The following is a 20,207-nucleotide window of genomic DNA, read 5'->3' on the forward strand; positions in this document are numbered from 1 at the left end:
TCTTAGGCTGACATCCTGGAGCTCCAGCAAGATGGTTTCAGAATCTGGGAATTATGAGGTCTTCAGTTGCTAGAATCCTAGAGCCTCAGAACCACGATATCTCAGGCGCCTAAATTCTGGGACTTGCCATGATGCGCTAAGTCTTGGACTGTCACCTTTAAAACTACAGTGGCTTAGGCATGAGAATGAGAACCTTAGGATCCCAGGATCCTCAAAGTCCACGTTCCTGGCTTCTCTGCCCTTCCCCGGTCCTGCCCAATTCACTTGGAGGGTGGCCATCAGTCGCCTGGAAGATTCTGTAATTTTGCGCACCCTGCCCTGCTCCTCCTGACCTCCTAACTTCTCACTTCTCTGTGAGGCCACTTGGAGGCACTGGGGGTCTTGGGCTCAGGAGCCTCCAGCCCCGAGGAAAGCATAATGTCCTGATTCCAGAGACCACCACAGACCAGGGTCAGGCACAGCGGGAGTCCCTGCCAGGGTGTTACCCTTGCCCGTAGGGCCCTAGAGTTCGGGGGGTCAGGGGTACCTCAACATTGTGCGTTCAGGTGTCCACTCCACAGACAAGACTGATGGCCTGAGAGCAAGGGTCTTGCTCGGGCTGGTCAGGATCAGAGCTGGGGTCTCCAAGACAGGGCCCCTCTGACATGAGGGTGTCCTCCTTCCTGCCTCCCCATCCCACCCTCAACACATGTGACGACCTCTGGCCCACCCTGTGTGAGGACACATCTGAGCTCCCGTGACCTTTCTGAGCTCCTGGGTCCTACTTTCCTCCTCACTTGGCAAAGATGCTGCCAGGCCCCCTCTTCACACCCACAATGCAGGACGACGTGGCAAATCCACGCCTTGGCCCCACCATGCATTTCTTCATCGACCCCGGTCTCAAAGCAGACCTACATACATAGTTTTCCCTCCCTGAGAGCCCCCCAAAGGCAGGCCCGAGACTGAGGACACAGAAAGTAATTCCAGAAATATCCACACCCACTCGGAGGTTGGCAGTTAGATTGGTGAAGTGAGACAGTTCGCAACTTCTTCGCAGGTGGCTTTTTTCAGTCCAGGGCTTGCAAACCGATTCTGATTGATTGGGAATCGGCAAGAGCGTGGAGTGAACTTGGCGGTGGGAGATATATATGGATATATAAGTAGCTCTTTCTCTGTGGACAACTAGGTATTATGTGTATGTATATATCGTCAACCTAAGTTGTTTTCTTCCTCCCGTCCACTTCAAAGACCTTGGCGCTTATTCCCCACGGTGATGTCTGAACAGCCGACACATCAAGGGTGATTATTTCTCTAATAAGCTTTTAACAAGCACCATATTGAGCCAAGTGCATGTGAACAAGATCATTATTTAGCTGAACGTAGAGAGGCGCGTTCTCTGCCGAGAGTCATGCAGAGGTGCTCGGAGCGGCCGCGTTATTTCACATGGACTTCTCTCTAGAGTTCACCATGCGCTTTTAGAGAAAGGCGCTCAGACCAGACCCTCTCCCAGAGGCTGGCTTGAGAAAGGCAAAACTGAAATACAGAAACGAGCACGTTGAGAACCTTCACAGGCCCCGGGGGGTGGGCGGTGGGGGGTGGGGGCCCCATTTTACATCTGTCTCACAGTCGGCTGGACTTGACTCCTCACGCAGAGCTGACGTGTGGGGGGACCAGGGGCCCCAGTCTAGGTGGAAGTGTGGCTTCCCAGTCCAACTTGGACTTTGGGGTTGGTACAAGCACCCCTTCCACCACTTCTCGTGAAGTTTTCTAGCCACCTGAGGATGCTCGGTCATGGTCAGGTTTTCCTTAGGTTGAGTGGACTCTGCACTATAAAAGGACTCACCCTTGACCACCACATTTGTGATTAACGCCGTGCGATGTGGTTTCTGGCTCCAATTTGTTTCGAAGGTTTTTTTTTTTTCTTTTCATTTTTAAACCATTCATTTGGTTCTGGTATCTGCTTTAAATATCCTGCCTTCAGCCCTTTTTGTTTCACATTTCTTGACTTTTTTTTTTTTTTAAGTTATAGATTTTACTTTATTTTTTAGCTCAGGCCTTTTAGGCCTCCTTTCTTTTGCTGCTGCTGACCATCTCTTGGACCCTACTCCATTCTTCCCCCTAAGCAGAACGGAGGCCAGCTGGAGATGGGGAGACATTTGTTTCTCCGTGTTTATTTCGGAATGTTTCTAGTCAGACAGGCAGGCATCCCCTGAGCTGGCAGGACTCCTGTCTCCAGATTCTGTCAGAGTCCCTTCTTGAGAAACCAGAAACCTTTTTCTAGGGAAATGGTGTCAGCATCTGGGAATCAACGCGAGAAGCTTTCTTGGGAGTCATGTACCGTAACCTGCCCCTCGCTTCTCAGATGGGTAAACTGAGGCCCTGTGAGGGCAGGTGGTGATATAAAGAGGAACTGGAGATGATGGTGTGATGAGGACTAGAACGTAGGCCATGGGCCTCCCAGGCCTGGGGTCTTACCCCGCGCATGCCTCCCTTCGGCTTTGGGCCTTAGCTCTGATTGACGTTGTTCAGGTGGGTGCGCAGAGGCACCCCGAAGAGACATCTGCCCTGCAGGGCGTGGTTGTCTATTTTTTTTCCTTCCCACTGTGTTTTAGTAGAAACCTTTCCTTGGCAAACACGGGATTTAGTAGTCAGATAACCAGAACCTTTCCCCTGCTTCCTTCCAGCAAATGTTGGCGTGGTTTGCTCTGGTTTGGGGGGCGGGGGGCTCCTTTTCTAAGCTGGCAGACTGAGTCCAGGCTCAGTCCCATTTTCCATCCCAAACCACCAACGTCTGCCCGGATTCTGATGTGTGAGGAGGCCACTTGTGCTGCTGCTAAGGAGACAGATGCTAAAACGGGGCCCCGCCTGAGCCCCGGTGCATCCCACCCAAAAGTAAGACAGACCCGGTCTCTACCACCGGGCGAGAATTCAGGCCTGGCTCCTCCCTGCATTTTGGGTTTGGGAGCCCTGCCTCAGACCCGGGTGTCTTTGTATGAGCTCCTGTGCTCTGGGTGCTCAGCTGCTGATGTGTCTCCCCCTCTGTCCCTCCCCATTTCTCTTCCCTTTAGGTCCTGGCCTGGCCTTCATTGCCTACCCAAAAGCTGTGACAATGATGCCACTGCCCACGTTTTGGTCCATTCTTTTTTTTATTATGCTTCTCTTGCTTGGACTGGATAGCCAGGTATGTACGGATTGAGGGGCCGGCCCGAGGGTGGGACTGTCCATGGGGAACTGGTTCTGGAAAAGCCTCCTCCTTTGTGCCATGTGTGAGGTCGTTATACCTTACCCACCTTCACATCAGACTTGCAATAGCTTCAGCTAATGAGGGCTCCTCCGGGCCCCCAGGAATGGAAAAGGCCTCAAAGCTCAAGTCGTTGACCTCAGCAAGGGGAAGTGGACAGTCGAGGGGTGTGGTTAAAACAAAGCCGTAGATGGGGAAAAAAAAGGGTGAGACTGAAACAGAAATGATGCGCTGCCGTGGGGTTGCTCGGCAGGGGCCCAGGAATGACACGGCTCCTGGGCAGTTTGGGCAAAAGACCAACAGCTCTGCGCACAAGGAAGTCAGTGCCCAGGCCGACACTGAGGGTCCAAAGTGGGGCCAGAGAAGCCTAGACCATGCACTGTTCTGTGCTTCCTGGAGCACATGAGTAGATGGGCGAGCTTGTCCTCACAGTAAAACTGAGATCCTCCGGCACTTTCTAAATAGCTAAGCACTGGGGGACCTGGCTCAACCCTGCCCCGTCCTCTGGCTGTCCTGGCTTCTGCCCTCCTGAGGCAGGACTCCATTGAGGCTATTTCCTGTACTGGGCTCAGGACTCCACTGGGTGCTCGATGAGACCCAACCAGGGGCTGCATCTGCCCTTGGAGTAACACAGTTCCAAGCTTCCCATACCCCAAGCTGCTGTGTGACGTTGGGCACGTTTCCTTCCCGCCTGAGCCTCAGTTTTATCATCTGGTAAATGGGTACAATCACACCTCCATGGCCTTGCATGAAGCACCAGGCACCGTGCCTGGTTCAGAGAAGTCAGTAGTGCTTAGAGGATGGTTAGCATGAGCTCTCGGTTTCCTGTCCCCAGGGATATGTGTATTTTCATTGGGGCCTTCTCAAGATGACAGTTTCGAGTACAGGTGTGACTCTAGAAGGGAGGAGTAATGGTGTGCAGAATGGGCTGGTCATGTGCCCAGGCCACTTAGAGCCCTGCCTATAGTGCTACCCAGGGGCCAGCATCTGAAGTCAGTCACTGAAAGCAGGCATGTTGCAGCCTCATGTGTGGTCTAGGGCTCTGGCTGCCTCATGGAAAGTCTTTGGTCACCTGAGACCCAGTGAGAGTTGGGAGCCTGTGGCCAGTCAGGAGAGGGCTTTACCACCTGTCCCGAGGGCAGCAGCCTCAAAGCCAGTGCCCAGGGAGGAACCAGGGAGGAAAAAGTTTTAGAAGGCCAGAGGAGAGGAGGTGGTCCACCGGTAAGGTCAAGAACAGAACAAAGGATTTGGCAGAAAGGGAACCAGGATTAGAGGAGACAGAATAAAAACATTTGGGAGATTGAAAACAAAATACTTACGCAGTTGTCGATGGGCTCGAGCTGTGTCAACAGCAGGAGGACTCCATTAATCATTCCTAGTTAATGAGCTTGGCCTTCCGAGGCCCCGAGCAAATGGCTCTTATAACTTCTTCCAGACCTCTAAGTGAAAGCAAAAAACAAGAACAGAAAGAAGTTAATAAATGATGAAGCCTGATATCTCCATGGGCCCCAAATAGGCCTCTTGGGCTGTAGAAACTGCTTCATGAGCCAGCGGAGGTGGTTTTATTCATTAGAATTTCGCCCTGGGAGGCGGGTGGGGCTGGGCTGAGGTTGTGCACCTCTGAGCTAGGCCCCAGGGTGGCCAAGGCACTTAGGGACTCTCAATGAGTTTTCAAAGCTAGCCTAAGACGACGGAGTGGTTCTCTTCCCACTTCAGAGCGAGAAACTCGGAGCCCTTAAACGACCTGCCTATTGATGATAAACCACAAGGGGCACAGTAGGATTACACCTGGTGAGCTAAAGCATGGAGTCTCGGGTTCGATGGTATAGGTTGGGATCCCTCCTTTGCATGTGCTATGTAAATTTGGGGGTGGGGGGAAAGGTTTCGTTGATGCTAGTGACCACTACACACACCGTGAGCACCTCGATAGCATCAGAGCACTGCCATCGGAGATGTTCACATGGGCCAAACTTCGTGCCAGGCATTTCATGTGCATATGTGTAGTAAAAAACACAGAACATAAAACTGGCCAACTACACCATTTTTAAATGTGCAGTTCAGTGGCATTAAGTACATTCACATTCTCGTGTACCCATCACCACCTTCCCTCTCCTGAATTTTTCATATCCCCAAACTGAAACTCTGTTCCCATGACACACTAATGCCCCATTTTCCCCTCCCCAACCTGACTTTTTCTACATTAGCTCCTTAATCCGCACAGGCCCTGCTGCCTGGAAACCTGAGACTTAGAGAGATAAGGACTCCAAAGGCTGAGGTCAGGTCACGCACAGCTGGTTAAGGGGTGGAGCCACCACTTGACCCTGGGGCTTCCTGTTCCCAGACCTGCTAGTCTGAACCCCCTCCCTTTACCTTTGAGTTACCTCAACATAGCTTCTCCTTGTGGAAATACAGAGACCCACCGCCAACATTAGGCAGTGCTTCTTGCTGATGGAGAAATGTGACCCTTGCTCATTACAGGAAACATTTCTAGCATTTGAGGGAGCACTCTCTGGCTTAGGGGCCATCATACTGCTGAGTGTTTATTTGTGAAGTGGAGTCAGGATGTCACCCTTGTCAAGGCACATGCCTATAGATATCTGGCCTGCCCGAGAGGGATACAGTTTGTGAACAAACAGCATGAGCAGAGAGCACTGCCATCTGAGGCACCGCCCCCTAGGAGCTCACCCATTCCAGCCCCCTGACGTGAGTTAAGATTAATCACCTAATTACCAATTCACTTTAATGATTTCAAATCTTGTCTCAGCATCTCTGCTGAGTAGGCAAGATCTTCCCATTTTACAGGGGTAGCAATTGAGGCATGGAGAAGTCTGGATCACATAGGTATTAAGTGTGAGAGGTCTGTAGAGGCTGGTGGAACAGGGGTGGAGGTGGGGGTGGTGTTCTTTGGAAACGAGAAGCTTGTGCTGGTCTTGGCCCTGACTCACAGTGACATTGGATCTTCCTGTCTGTGATTTCCCTATCTCAAAAAAAGAAAGGACCTTTATTTTTAAATCTTTGAAGCTTAACATTAGAGCTACAGGTTTGCTATAATTCAGTGGCAATTTTGGCTCAGAATTCCTTTAGCTGACATGTCATTCAGAGGTTAAAACATCAGCCCCTTGTATTCGGAACCCTATCAAGAACCTCTTAGTCATCTTTTCCCTAAATTTCTGGCAACCAACAGTCATTTCTCCTGCCCTTTTCAGCACATGAAAGGGATCTGCTCCTTGTTTGTATTCCTTGATCCTCCTGTGATGCATCCCAGAGAATAAGTGGTTGGACTTGTCTTATAGGAATGTTGGGGAAACATGCTTCCCAAAAGCCATTCCCAGATGAAAGAACAGAGCGTGGAGGTTTTGTCTTTACAACTTTTAAAGGAATCAGATCCACCACAGAGGGCGTTGGTTGGTAGGGCAATTTGTCTATAGCCATCCAAATGTAAAATGGGTCTACAAGCCCTTTACTGCTGAAGTTTCACTCGTAAATTATGCTATGGATCCATGTGCGCATGCACCGAAAGACAGGTGTAAGGGAAGAGGCCTCGCTCAGGTCAGTAGCTGCAGAAGCTGGAAGCCATCTTTTGGGCACTGGTTAGGTCCATGATGATAAGTGTCCACAAGATGGAGTTTTGTGCTGCCATTTAAAAAACAAGGCAACTCTCCGTGTAATGATATGGAATAGCTTCCAAGATCAATTGTTGGGTGCAAAGATGGGAAGACTTAGAAAGATCGAGAGGCTTTCTAGAACGCCTCCTTACGTTTGGGAGCCCAAGGATGGAGTCCTGAAGTCATGACTGCATTGGGCTCGCACACTTGGGCATGTAGGTATGCACACACACATACAAAATCCCCAAAGGGTGAAAAATCACCACGTGAATCTGGTGGGGAAATTGAGGCCCAGACTTGCCCGGGGTTACCCACTCATTCTTCATGTGTCTGTTGAGCAACCACATGTGCCTAGCCCTGCTGGGCACTCAAGGCCTAGAAATGCGGGGGCACTCCTTCTGGCTTCAGAGAGGGCCAAGACCAAAGTCGGGGGAGGTTGTCGTATCGACACACATGTGCCTGTACACGTGCCAGGGCAGAGGGTCAGCATTGGCTTCGGAGAAGAGGTCATTTTTAGCTGAGTCTTAAAAGGCATTTCGGTGGTGGGAAGAGCCTCAGCAGAGATGCAAGGTGTGGAATATGAGAAGACCTGTATATGGGCCATGGCGGCCAGCCCGCAAGCAGACAGGTTCACACATTTGAACTTGACCCCACAGGCCAACTCCATGTGCCCAGCTCTTCTCTCTAGGCCGAGGGGGAGGTGCTGGGCATCTACCACTCAACTGTTCTCTTTTTCCCCTACCCAGTTTGTTGAAGTCGAAGGACAGATCACGTCCTTGGTTGATCTTTACCCATCCTTCCTAAGGAAGGGTTTCCGTCGGGAAATCTTCATCGCCTTGATGTGTAGCATCAGTTACCTGCTGGGGCTGACGATGGTGACGGAGGTAGGTGGCTCTCTCTTCTGGCACAAGGGGCTTCCCCTTACAGGGCCTATGGTGCCTCAAAAGCACGTCTCAGAGCCATTCAAGCCCACATCCTCTCTGTGGTTCCCCCAACAGCTGGATGAGAGGACTAGGGTGGGTAGCCTCCGAGTCCTGCACAGTGGGGAAGGACCCAGCAGTTGACGCAAATTCTCCCTCTCCTTTTCCTGTTACCATGGCAACACTGCTGTTCTCTGTCTCCCTCATCCTGGGAGGCCTAGGGGAGGGGTACTTCAGTTACATTCCATTTTAACAACAGCTCTGTTCACCCATGACTGTGTTCAGTGGCCCGTCACGGGCCTGGAGGGGAGGTGGTTCTCGAGGGTAAATACTGCAGGCAGTGCCTCGCAGTGTCCGGCTGACACAGGGAGTGTGTGCTATTCAGAGGGTGTAGCAGCCAGAGGTGGTCCAGAAAAGAAAAGGAATTTTTGGTTTTTTAAAATTTAGATTGGATTTTTTTTCCGGCTTTCTTGCAATACAATAGACAATCAGTTGCTCATATTTACATTGTACAATTCAATGAGTTTTTTCAATTATAGTTGGCATACGATAATATATGAGTTTCAGTTGTATAGCATAGTGATTAGAGATCTATATAACTCACAAAGCGATCACCCCACTAAATCTAGTACCCTTCTTCCCCCTTAAATATTTATTACAACATCGTTCACTCTTTTCCTTATGCTGCACTTTATCTCTCCATGTCTATTTTGTAACTATCTATTTGTATTTAATCCCTTTGCCCTTTTCTCCATCCCATCTAGTAGCCCTCACAATAGTCTCTGTATCTATGAGTTTGTTTCCATTCTGTTGTCGTTGTTGTCATTCTGTTCTTTAGATTCCACGTGTGTGTGAAATCACGTGACATCTGTCTATCTCTATCCGACCCATTTCATTCAGAGCAGTGCCCTCCAGGTCCATCAAGGCAATATCTCTTTCCATCTCCTTCCTTTTAGTCTGTGTGTGTCTTTTAATCCAAAGGGAGTCTCTTATAGACGGCATACACATGCTGCCTGAAGGGAAGGAGTCTTGTACTAAGTAACGTAAGCATGTGAGCCTAGCGTAGGCCCAGGGCACACTCCTGTGCATCTCCCCATCCACCTCGCCTGTTCTCCAGCAAGGGGTTGCATGAGCTTCCAAACTCAGTTTGGTGTTTCCCATCACCACTTTCCTTACTGGAAGTAAAAATAATTTTTTTTTCCCCCCCTGGAAGTGTCTGTAAGAAAGAAATCTCCCCACCAAAAGGCAGATCACAGGTCCACATATTGAGCAGCTAGATATTGCTGAAGTCTTCCATGACAGGAGTCCCCAACCCCTGGGCCACAGACCAGTACAGGTCTGTGGCCTGTTAGGAGCTGGGCTGCACAGCAGGAGGTGAGCGGTAGGTGAGCCAGTGAAGCTTGATCTGCATTTGCTGCTGCTCCCCAGCGCTAGCATCACCGCCTCAGCTCCACCTTAGATCATCAGGCATTAGATTCTCACAGGAGCCCTGGTCCTTGGTGCCAAAAAGGTTGGGGAGTGCTGTGTCTATATTTTCCATAGTTGGTTTTAAGTACTTCCTTTGGAAGCGGGCTTCAATGAGGAACTCATCCTTTTTTGCAAAGAAAGACATGTTGGTTTGTTTTCCTGTGTGTGTGTGTGTGTGTGTGTGTGTGTGTGTGATTGTCGAACTTGATGTGGAGCACCTTCTTACACAGGTATCTGGTTATCATAGCCTTTTCCCATTTTTCTCTTGAGTTTTATATTTTCTTATTGATATGCCAGAGCTGCTTCTATATTAAGGGAATTAGATACCAAGGAACAAATCCGTCTTCTGTTTTTTTCTTCGCAGGGTGGCATGTATGTGTTTCAACTCTTTGACTACTATGCAGCTAGCGGTGTATGCCTTTTGTGGGTTGCATTCTTTGAATGTTTTGTTATTGCCTGGATATATGGTGAGTACTGGTTTTGCATATCCTTTCTCAAGTCTCTCCTTGGGTCTCTCCATTTAAAAGCTTCAGAAACAGAATTCTAGAGGGAATTTATTCTGAGTCTAACACAAAGGCCTCCCTACTTGGACTTTGTGTCCGAAGGCTGCCCCTTCCCTATGCAAATGATATTGTTGTAGCAACACTACAAATTCTCCCTGTGCTGAAGGTACAAGGTGTGACCGTTTTGACAAACAAATAACTTGGCCGTGCAGGGCCTATCTATGATTAACTACTCTAGGGTCCAGGAATAGTCCATGTGGACCTTCTTGAGACCTTGGATTGGTAACACTAGGATATGGGTTGGGTATGCCTCAGGCGGCCAAAAAAATACAGGATGCCCAGTTACTTTTGAATTTTAGATAATTTCAGATAAACATCTGCCACATTTGGGTCTACGTGGTGTAAGATTTCAAGGACATGCATCAGGTCCCAGAGACCTCTCATGGCCCTTGAGCCCTTATTCTGCCATTCCCTGGGTGGATACTGGCATTGGACACTGTGTCACCATCTGTCTACCTCTGTCTCTTGCAGGCAGCGATAACTTTTATGATGGTATTGAGGACATGATCGGTTATCGGCCTGGGCCCTGGATGAAGTACAGCTGGGCTGTGGTCACTCCAGTTCTCTGTGTTGTGAGTTTTCTCCTGCCTGGCTGTGGGTAGTCGCCTTTTCTCATTCTGCCAAGTGCTGGCAAATGCATGTGACAAGTCTAGCGACAACTGCTGGAAAGGAGGTAGAGCAGGCCGCCCAGAAGGTTACCTTGAGATGAGTTTTGAAGGATGAGTAGGAGCTTGTCAAGAAGAAAAAACAGGAAGGGCGTTTCTGGCAGAGGAACCAGCCTGCACAAAGGCAAAGCATTCTCCAAGAGGGAAATGTATTGGGGCATGTTGAGAAATTCAGGGGATCCACAATAGAGCATATAACCTTTCCCCAAATCCTTCCAGAGTTCCTGAGCCCAGTTTTAGTCACTGATTAAGGTGAGGGGCCATTGGAACATCCAAAGGAGAGATCACAGACATTGAAAATTTCCATGAAAGGGTGGGGGTTGTGGCTAGCGAGGGGACGTCCCAGTGGAGAGATGCTCTGGGCTCTCCCAAGAACAAGGAAGCTGCATACTCGCCCAGGACCCAAGGGTGGTGAGGTGCCATATTCCTCTTCCCACCAGGGTTCTCTCACCCACCATCTTGGAATGTGGCCAGGCACCCTCTCTGCTTTAAGGTTCTGTTAAGAGGCTCCAGCCAAAGGAAAATTCACTATAGCAAAAGTTGCTTTCCTTAGTGGAAGTAAAAATAATGTTTTTACTTCAGTGTTTGAACTTTGGAGCTAATTGCAGGGCAACACATCTGCTCTGCCGTTCTTGGCTCACACCTTAGGGAGCGCAAATGGCAGAAATGTTCCTTGCATTTAGAGACCATGGGCTGAGGAATAAATGGGCCCTCCCCTCAGTGACCTCTGCTCCTAGACCAGAATAAGTCAGCATTGCCATTAACTCGCTGTGTGACCTTAGATGAGTCCTTTCCCTCTGGGGCCCCTGTAAAATGAGGAGACTGATGTGAGATGTGAGTGGCAGCCGACAGCCTGACATTGTTCCTTTTATCGTTTAATATGGTTGTGGCCTTTCCATCTGAGGTGCATATTTTCCCCATAAAAATAAGTAAACTATAGTAGCCAGGAACTACAACACTTGGTGAGTTTATTTTTGGAGATGAGTTTTGTTGGGTTTAAAGCCCATGTTCTCTTTCTCACTTGTGTGTTTGTGGGCAACCCCTCTCACCACTCTGGTTGTCAGTTTCTCCCCCCGCCCCGCCCCCACCAAGGAGTTGCATAGATTAGAAATAGGTTGCATTCCAAGGTGGTAAGTTGAAGTCACCCTATTAGGAAGAGGAATGTGACAGGCAGGTGCAGGTCTCAGGCAGGTATGAAGCTTTCTCGTGCTGGGAGAGCTCAGAGCAGCCACCTCCTGGCACAAATATGGACAGAAACAGCAGCAGGCAGGGGCAGGCATACAGCAGGTGCCCAGTGCAAGGCATCCGCGGCCTAACGCTCTCTCCTTTTCCTTGCTAGATCTGTTGTCCCATCAAACCCCAGTTTTTAGATCACGACGATTTAAGTCATTTTAACGTCGTGGATCATCTAAGACTGCCTGGGTTATATTCTGAGATGCTATCATTCTGACCTGAGCAGGAACCCTGGGCCCTCTCGGCCAGCCTTATGTGGAACTGGGGACTTTGCAAAGGCTCTGGGGTGCCTCCTCACCCCACTGCACTGTTCATGGACACTAGTGGCCACTGGCCATTTGCGTGGGTTCAAGGCTGGGCTGTGGGCAGCCAACAGGATGAGGGCCGGGTCCATACCTTCTTTGGGGGACTAAGCCTGGGGCTCAGAGATGATGAAGACAGGTAGGGAGGGGAGGAATGGCTTTCATCCATGCAGGTAGCATTTATTGTGCACCTAGAACTCCACCAAGCGTTAGGGAAGGCAGGGGGACAGACACCTCTCACCCTCACTGACTCAGGTTGGATGGGGGTGCTGCCTGCTGAAGAAGCAGTATAACCAACCGTGCGCTTTCTGGGAAGGAAACGTATGGGGGGCTTAACTGAGTCTGGACAGGGCCTGGGCAAGCAAGGCAGGACTCTAGAGTTCAATTAGGAGGAGGAGAAGGTGAGGGACAAAGAGGTCCAGTCGGAGAGAACAGCCTGGACTAAGGCCTGGGAGCCAGTGGCCGAGGAGCTGGGAGGCATTCAGGGTAGCTGGAGTGTAGATATAGAGGAAGAGGTGGGGGTAGGTGAGAGGAGAAGGGTCACGATTCTTGGTGACACTCTAGCCAGTCTGAGGAGCTTGCACTGCATTCTGTAGGCGCTGGGGAGCCACAGAGGGTTTTGAGCAGAAAAGTGCCTTGGTCAGATTTGCACCGTGGAAGGTTCTTATGCTGCAGAGGGAAGGATATGAGGCCCTTTGGGTGGGGCCCGCCCTGGTCCCAGAAGCACCCCACACCCCAATGCCCAAGACCGTCCTGACTGCCCCATCTCTCCACAGGGATGTTTCATCTTCTCCCTCGTCAAGTACGTACCCCTGACCTACAACAAAGTGTACGTGTACCCCACCTGGGCTATCGGGCTCGGCTGGAGCCTGGCCCTGTCCTCCATGGTGTGTGTCCCCTTGGTCATGGTCATCCGCCTCTGCCAGACGGAAGGGCCGTTCCTTGTGGTGAGTACTCAGGGCCGCAGGCTGGATTGAGGGGCGTGGGGCAAGAGGCCGAAGGCCAGCCCGCTGTCAGTTTTCTGTGTGACCTCACACCCACGTCACTTGAGTCCTAGGCCCCTACCTGCCCCCACCGCGTGGTTGAGATTGTGGGCAGGAGGGCGTATCATGGGAAAACTGGAACAGAGTACTGTTCACACGGGAGAAGGCTCTGGTGACATTCAGAGCAGGGCTGTGGCAGGAAGGGGGAATCTGCCAAGCAGAGAATTCAAGTTGGAAGAGTGGAGGGCATGGTACGAGGAGGTATATGACCGCACTGGGGCGGCAGTGACACATTCTAGGGGTTGGGAGATGAGGCCGGAGAGGTGACAGCAGCTTTGGATGCCAAGCTAAGAGCTAGAGCTTTATCTTGGGAGCACAAGGGGCCGCGTTTCTGAAGTCGTGAGACAGGAGGCGAGGAGCCAGGGAGGAAGCCTCGGCTCCACCCAGGGGCCTTCCCTTATCCTGGAGCCAAGCTGCAGATAAGCCCAGTGCCCACGCTTTTGTCCCCGGTTCCAGATGTGGCCCCATGGGCTGCCCAGCCCTCAGAAGCCACCTCTGCCCAAGGTAGAACCTCCAGCTTTCAGGCCTTTGTGCCGGCCAATCTCTTCCCCTGAGCTCCCCTCCCCGCTGCCCACCTCCTCTCAGAAATTCCTGACAATACTGTAGATTCCAGGCCTGGCAAAAGCCGGAGCTCTTTCCAAGAAATCCTTTTCTTAGAATCTCCCTTTAACCTTTGGGCTTGGGCCCACTCCAAGACTGCACTGTTTTGTTCTGGGCTGTTTTTATTGTTATTCTCTTAAAAATCTGGAGCCAGGATGTCCTGGGGCTCTGGCTCCCCCTTGGGCTGGGCCGGTTTCCTTGTGGAGAATGGCCTGGAGGTATTGCTGGTGGGGGGAGTGGAAAGGCCGGGAAAGAAGGGACCAGCCTTCCCTCAACAGAGGAAGGAGGCAGGGGTGTGCCAGGGAAGAAAACATGAAGCAGAGCGTGCCTGAGCCAGCATGGCCTTGGAGTGTCCCTGAAGCATGGGGCCCATCGTCTTCTCAGAGGACACAGAGGGAAGGATCCCCGTGCTCAGCCAGAACACCGAATGGCCCTGTCACTTGTTAAAATAGTGAAATACTGGGCCTGGGTACAGATGGGCAAGAGCTACTACCCTGAGCCCTCCAGGCACCCGCTTATGTACCCCATGCCAACTCAGCCCCTCCCTGGGAACTTCTAGAATGTCCCTACCATCCAGAAACTGAAGGGTTAGTTAGAGGCATAGCAGAGGGGCTTGGATGTCTGTTCTGACTGGTCAGTGCCTACGACAATTACATAGTTCACCCATGGTGGGATGGGGTTTGGGGGGAAACACAATTCAACCGTGGGGGAGGGATGACCGGAGGACACCCAACAGGTCACTAACTTGTGTCCCTTTAAAGACTAATTTTTAAATATAGTTCTAGTCCCAGTTTAGAGTTTTAGTCAGAGTGGAGTTGGTGTGGAGGAAGAAGGAGGGGGCTGAGTGAGGAATCTGCTCCACCCCGAACTTTCACCCCTTCTTCACCAAAAACCCTTCCCCCTTCCCCCCCACTCCCCGCTCCCACCCCGAAGACAGTTGAGCCACCAGCCATCTATCTGTGCTGCGTGCTCCCTGGGGCTCCCACCTGCACAGGTTGCCACAGTGTCCTCCCAGCCATGAACATCTCTCCCAGCCAGGTTTTGCAAACCAGGTCTCTGTCCTGGGAAGAGTCCAGTTGCATCTCGTCTCCCACAGAAACGGAGCCCGGATGGCTGCCCCCGTGGCATTTGCCTCTTGTCCCACCTTCCGTGTGCAGACCCCATTTTATAGATGTACAGAGGGGCCACTTTCCTGATGGCATCCCACCCCTCACCTTTTACCTTGGGGCCTCCAGTCTGTTCTTCCGGTGACCAGGCAGAGGAGGGAAGCCACTTGGGCAGGGCCAGGAGTGAGCTGGAGGAGGCGAAGGCAGTCTCCAGCAGGCAGCAATGCACTCAGCTCTGGCCAGCTGTTACCCAGAGGGAACATAGGCCTGGAGTTGCCAGATCTTGAAATTTTTAAAGAGGAGATGGAAATCTAGATTTTCAAATAAATATTGTAGCTTTTAATAAGCGGCTTAAAAGAATTGTTTACCTAAATATGCCTAGACTGAATGCAAATGCCCGGAGAGAGAACTTCTTACTCACAACTGCTTTCTATTTAAGTTTCTGAGTGGGGAGGGCTCTTTCCCTCACTGAGTCCTTGAAGGGGCAGGTATGAGAGGACAGAACTCACCCTCCCCAGAAGTGATGTGAGAAATCTCATGCAATCTGGCCTCTTGCCCCTCTGTTGGAAGGTGCAGCTCAGACACAGCAGTGTCTCCAAGTCCTCCAGGCGAACCCTCTGGGGAGAACTAGATGATGCCTTGCAGAAGTGGGAAGGCAGGGAATGCAGCTTGTGGGAGGCTGAGGAGTTTGGAGTTTCTCTTCAAAGGAGGTGGGAGCCATGGGGGGCTCAAGACAGCTATCTGACTTTGGGCATACAGATTGCAGAAACTCAGTTGCTTTGCAAGTCAGAGAAATCAGGTACGGGAATCATAAGGAGGCATATGTCAGCTGCGTGGGAGAAAGAGACAGAGCTTGGAAATTCGAGTCCTATCCCTAAGGTATGTCAGCAGGGTTGGCAAGAAAGCTACTGACAGGGACTCTGCCCTGAGTTGGGTCCTGAAGAGACCGTAGGAGCACCTTAGTTTATTCAACTCACTTTATTGGCCAGGGGATGAAATGGGAGGTCCAGAGAGGGGGCGTAGTTTGCCCAGGGCCAAACAGCACACTGGCAGGACTCAGAGGGGTAGGTGCCTTTGGCGAAAAGGGAACCAGGCTGCCTGACTTTTCGCCCACTCCTGTCCCCTTCCTCCTCTAGAGACTCAAGTACCTGCTGACTCCGAGGGAACCCAACCGCTGGGCTGTGGAGCGAGAGGGGGCCACACCCTACGCCGCCCACCTGGCCATGAATGGCACTCTCACGAAACCGACCCACATCATCGTGGAGACCATGATGTGAGCTCTCTCGGCTCGACGGGGCTGCTTTCCTGCTGTTTACTAACGTTAGATTCTCATAGGACCAGGTTTACAGAGCTTTATATTTGCACTAGGATTTTTTTTTTTTTTAATTGTCACAGAAAATATTACTGTGTGTGCGTGTGTGTGTGGGTGTGCATGTGTGTGTGGTGTCGTGCGTATGTGTATTTTGTTTTGATTTGGGGGATATTTTATACAAAAAGAAAACCCATGGGCAGAAGTCCGGGTTGAGGCAGAGCTTTCATACTGAATTAGATGTATTTTATGGGAACTTGGTAAATTTTTCTTTGTATTTTTTTTTTACATATAACTATATTTACATTTAGAGATTGTCATACACTTTTACCACTTGAATTGATCTTCTTGCCAGCAATAGATCTCATTTTCAAAAGCAATTCTTCGGTGCTTGTGTAGCTGGCAGAAAGTTCTGCCCCAAAAAACACAGGGTGGAATTTTCCTGGGACAGCAGACCCATTTTACAGGTGTAGTACTTCCCACCTGGTTCAAGTAGAAGCAAACTGCAGGGAGAGGGCCCTACCCGCTGACCAGACTCAAGGGGGCTGGAGAAAGGAGGGCTGTGAGGAGATGCCTCATTATACTTGTAGCCAAGAAGAGAGATGCCAAAATAATGAACCAACCCTTCAAATAAAGGCACTGACTAAAAGCTGACAGGTGAGATCCCTCCAGCAAAAGTCTGATTTCTAAGAGCAATAGAAACCATTACACCAGGAACAAAATCCCACTTTTTATTTTGAGATCGAAGGCAGATAGTCAGATGGACTGTCAGAACCATTTATCCAAGAGGGCTGGTGAGGATGGAGCTTGGATGTTCAGGAGCCCTCATGAGACTGACTGGGATGTCCCAGGTAGAGACCTGAGGCTGGCCCAGCAGGAGCTGGTGGTCTCAGGGGCTCTGAACCTCACACAGATGGGTTTGTTGCATTTCAGTGGGGTCCTATAAGGTTTTGGTCATTCTCCAGCTGACACGTCTTGAAGCTGCCTATAGGAGGGAAGTGTCATGTATTTGGTGAGGGACGAGGGGTGAGCGAGTGGACCAAAGGATGTGGGCCCCAAGGTTCAAGGGGCCCGGTGTCAGGGAGGGGTGCTTTTTTTTTTTTTTTTTATTTGTACTCATCTCTCCACCCTCATCTCCCAGAGGCTGGGAAACTCCTGACAAGCTCTTATTGAAGATCCCAGCCCAGGGCCACCCTGGCTTCTCGCAGGGAGTGCCAAGAGCATCTTCGAATCGGGCGAAGTGCTCCCCAAACTCTCCTCCCAGTTCAGTCACAAGGTGCAACCCTTGGTAGTCCCTGGGAGATAATAAAACTCTTCATTTCAGTAGCTGGTGCCAGATAGATATGCACTGTGTGGGGACTGAGGAGAGGCAGTGAAGGGATGTTTTCTAGAAAGTTGGGGTTGTTCAGGGGGCTGGAACCCCAGAATTGGCTCAATCAAGAGCCTTCTGTAGAGCAGCTGCATTCTCTCTGAACCAGGAGAGAAGGTACTCCACCTTTAAAATCCCAAGTATGGACACACCTCCACCCCAGCCGCCATTTGGACCTAAACTGTGCCATTGAAACAGTCACTTCCAAGTAAAGAGTCTAAACTAAACTTAAACATTTTGTCACAAACAGCAGTGACTTCCTCGGGTGATGTGGAGAGTGAAGTCCAGCTCCGGTTTTCAGAGCAGGAGCTCTCTGAAACCTGGAAACCGCCCCCTCCCCAAATTTGGGAGGGGGAGAAGCCTTTGGTGTCCCCCTCCCAAGGGGCAGAGGCAGTTCTGAACCCTTTGTCTTTGGCAAGCAGTCACATTTCACTGTTTCCAAAGCATATACTCTGCCAAACAATACCTATTCCAAACTGTTCACAGTTCTAATGTGTTCCTGTTTTTCTATGTATTTATGGTTGCCGCTGTGTCTGAATTGATTTTATTATGTTTTTTTCCCTGTAATTTTACTAAGTAGCAATGTGACCTGTTTTCCTCTGTCTTATGGAACTTTAGTAAACTAACCACTGTCAGTGACTGCGGACAGGTGACGTGTGGGAGTGAGGGTGGCTTGGTAAGCTGTGGCTATCTGGGCATCTGTGGCCATTTCAGGCTGCCTCTTCCCTCCGGGGCTTGGACCCCAAGTGAAAGGCCACAGGGTGGCAAAGAAATGGCAATATTCTGGAAGTGGCCCGAGGAAGGCCTGTTATAAGATTCCCAGACCAAATTCTAGACCAAAGACACATGCAGACCAAGTCCCCAGGTCCTGCCTGGAAGGTCAGCCACTTTCCCCAAGCCCATTCCTCAACAGTCTCCCCAGCCACCTGTCTCCAGTTTTGGCCCTAGCTCTCGTGTATCCGCAGAACTTGGCTCTATGAGTACAATGTGTATGGTGCGTGACTTTTATATGTCTTCACATAAAGGAAACTTGTCATTGGAGCTCATGACTCTGGTCCACCTGTCTCTCTGCCTGGGATAGGTCAGAAATTCTGATGCCCTCACATCGTTCAGTCAGCCAGACCTAGAAGGGATGCAACGGAGCTGTTCAAAGAACTTTTTTAGGACGTAGAAATGGGCGAAGGCCCCAGGATATATCCACCCAGGGAAACACTGCACTGAGCTGGGCTGGGCCACGTTCGTCCCTGCAGTAGACCTGCACTGTCGGTGGCCCTCGTAAAATGGGGAAACAGCCCTGAAGCATGGGAGGGACTTAGGCACAGAGACCTGGGAATGGAACCAGACTGTGTGCAGTCAGTTCCTGCCGCAGGTCTTCCAAGGTATGTGCAGTGAGTGGCAAGTGCAACTCCCCAGTGTTCTCCCTGAAGACCAAAGACGAGCCTTTAGGAAAAAGAAAATGCTCCGTCCCAGCATTCATGGATGAGGTGCACAGCACCTGCCACCCCCTGGCCATCCTCAGGGGCCAACTGGATCCCAAGCTGTAGCTCAGGCCTCTGGTAGGAGAGGCAGCACCTGTTTATTCTGTTCGGCTCTGCACCTGGCAGCCCTCCATGAGCTAGGCATTGAGATCCCTATTACACAGGAGGAAACTGAGGCCCAAAGAAACGTGTTGGTAAACAAGAATCTTCAGAACCCCTTAGGGCAGGATTCAGCCTGAAGCCACGTGGGACATTCCCAGGCAACAGGAAGTGGCTTTGCATTCTGATTTCCAGGCAGTAGCAGCTCCCTCTCTGAACCTCTGGTCCTTCTGGTCCCTTGTTCTCACCCCAGATCCCCAGCACATCCCCAGAGAAAGTGGTGAAGCACAAAGGGAGAGCTAGCCCTCCTCACCCTAGCACAGGCGGCTAGTGGCCCAGCCAGTGCTTAAGGCAAAGCACCTCCCTTCCCTCCAAACCTCAGACACAGGCCAGGAAAGGACCCAAGAGAAGTCCCTCAAGATGGCTTAGCAGGCCCATGTAACCCTCAGACCCAAGGTCAGGCGACTCTAGGCCCAGCTATCTATGTGATGCTGTAAATACCACTGCAAAAATGCAACAAGCACAAAGCCACAAAGCAAACAAAAACCCAGATATCAAAATTGGAGAGGAATACGAGTCCCTCCCTCTCTCAATGCCCGGCCCTCAGAATACATCTGGTTTTAATAGGAAGCTGTTTCATTGTTCTTTTGTGGGTGTCACTACAGACATGTTCTGATAAGTCAGGTCCCTGAGGAATGGGGCATCTTGTGATATATTTGGCTTCAAACTGAGATATTGGCTCCGGTTTTTTTCCCAATTAATTTTTAAATCTCTAGCAACTGTGACTCTGTATTTAGCACAAGAGAAAGCTGAGAACGTGGGTCTCGCCTCCTTTCAGAAATACGTCTGGCTCATCAGGACTTTTTTTTTAAACTTCAAAATATTTTTAAGATATTTTAAACTTTTGTAAAAAAAAAAAAAAAAATCAACCAACAAGAGATTCTTCTGAGGAGGAACATTTGTATTTGAATAAGATCCTTGGTGTGTAATTCATTCTTGCAATATACAAGCTTTTGTGTATAAATGTTTTATGATATGAATCCCTGTATTTTGCAGGGATTTCACTATCCTCTTTTGCTTTTTAGATAAATATGTATATCAATATTTTAAATTCATCTTTGCTTTTTTTTAGAGGAGTTTGTAATCACCTTATAACATGAAAATAAACATTTCCTTTTTAAATCCAACATGTGTGAGTTCGGTTTTGATGAGGCCGTTTTTCCTTATA

General features: G+C 50.2%; 1 protein-coding gene across 3 annotated transcripts in view; it reads left to right on the forward strand.

The window, feature by feature from the left end:
- Positions 1-19,928, forward strand: part of SLC6A6 (solute carrier family 6 member 6) — an 82,479-nt gene extending 62,551 nt beyond the window's left edge. For all 3 annotated transcript variants that reach the window (XM_039837359.1, XM_039837358.1, XM_039837360.1), the window contains 6 exons: positions 3,048-3,160; positions 7,572-7,709; positions 9,577-9,679; positions 10,247-10,347; positions 12,752-12,922; positions 15,861-19,928. In XM_039837359.1, coding sequence (XP_039693293.1) covers positions 3,048-3,160; positions 7,572-7,709; positions 9,577-9,679; positions 10,247-10,347; positions 12,752-12,922; positions 15,861-16,001 — 767 coding nt within the window. In that variant the 3' untranslated portion in view covers positions 16,002-19,928. The remainder of the gene's footprint in view (positions 1-3,047; positions 3,161-7,571; positions 7,710-9,576; positions 9,680-10,246; positions 10,348-12,751; positions 12,923-15,860) is intronic.
- Positions 19,929-20,207: the final 279 nt, after the last annotated feature.

This window comes from Pteropus medius, unplaced genomic scaffold, assembly GCF_902729225.1.
Source record: "Pteropus medius unplaced genomic scaffold, Ma_sr-lr_union100, whole genome shotgun sequence".
Lineage (NCBI taxonomy): Eukaryota > Metazoa > Chordata > Mammalia > Chiroptera > Pteropodidae > Pteropus > Pteropus medius.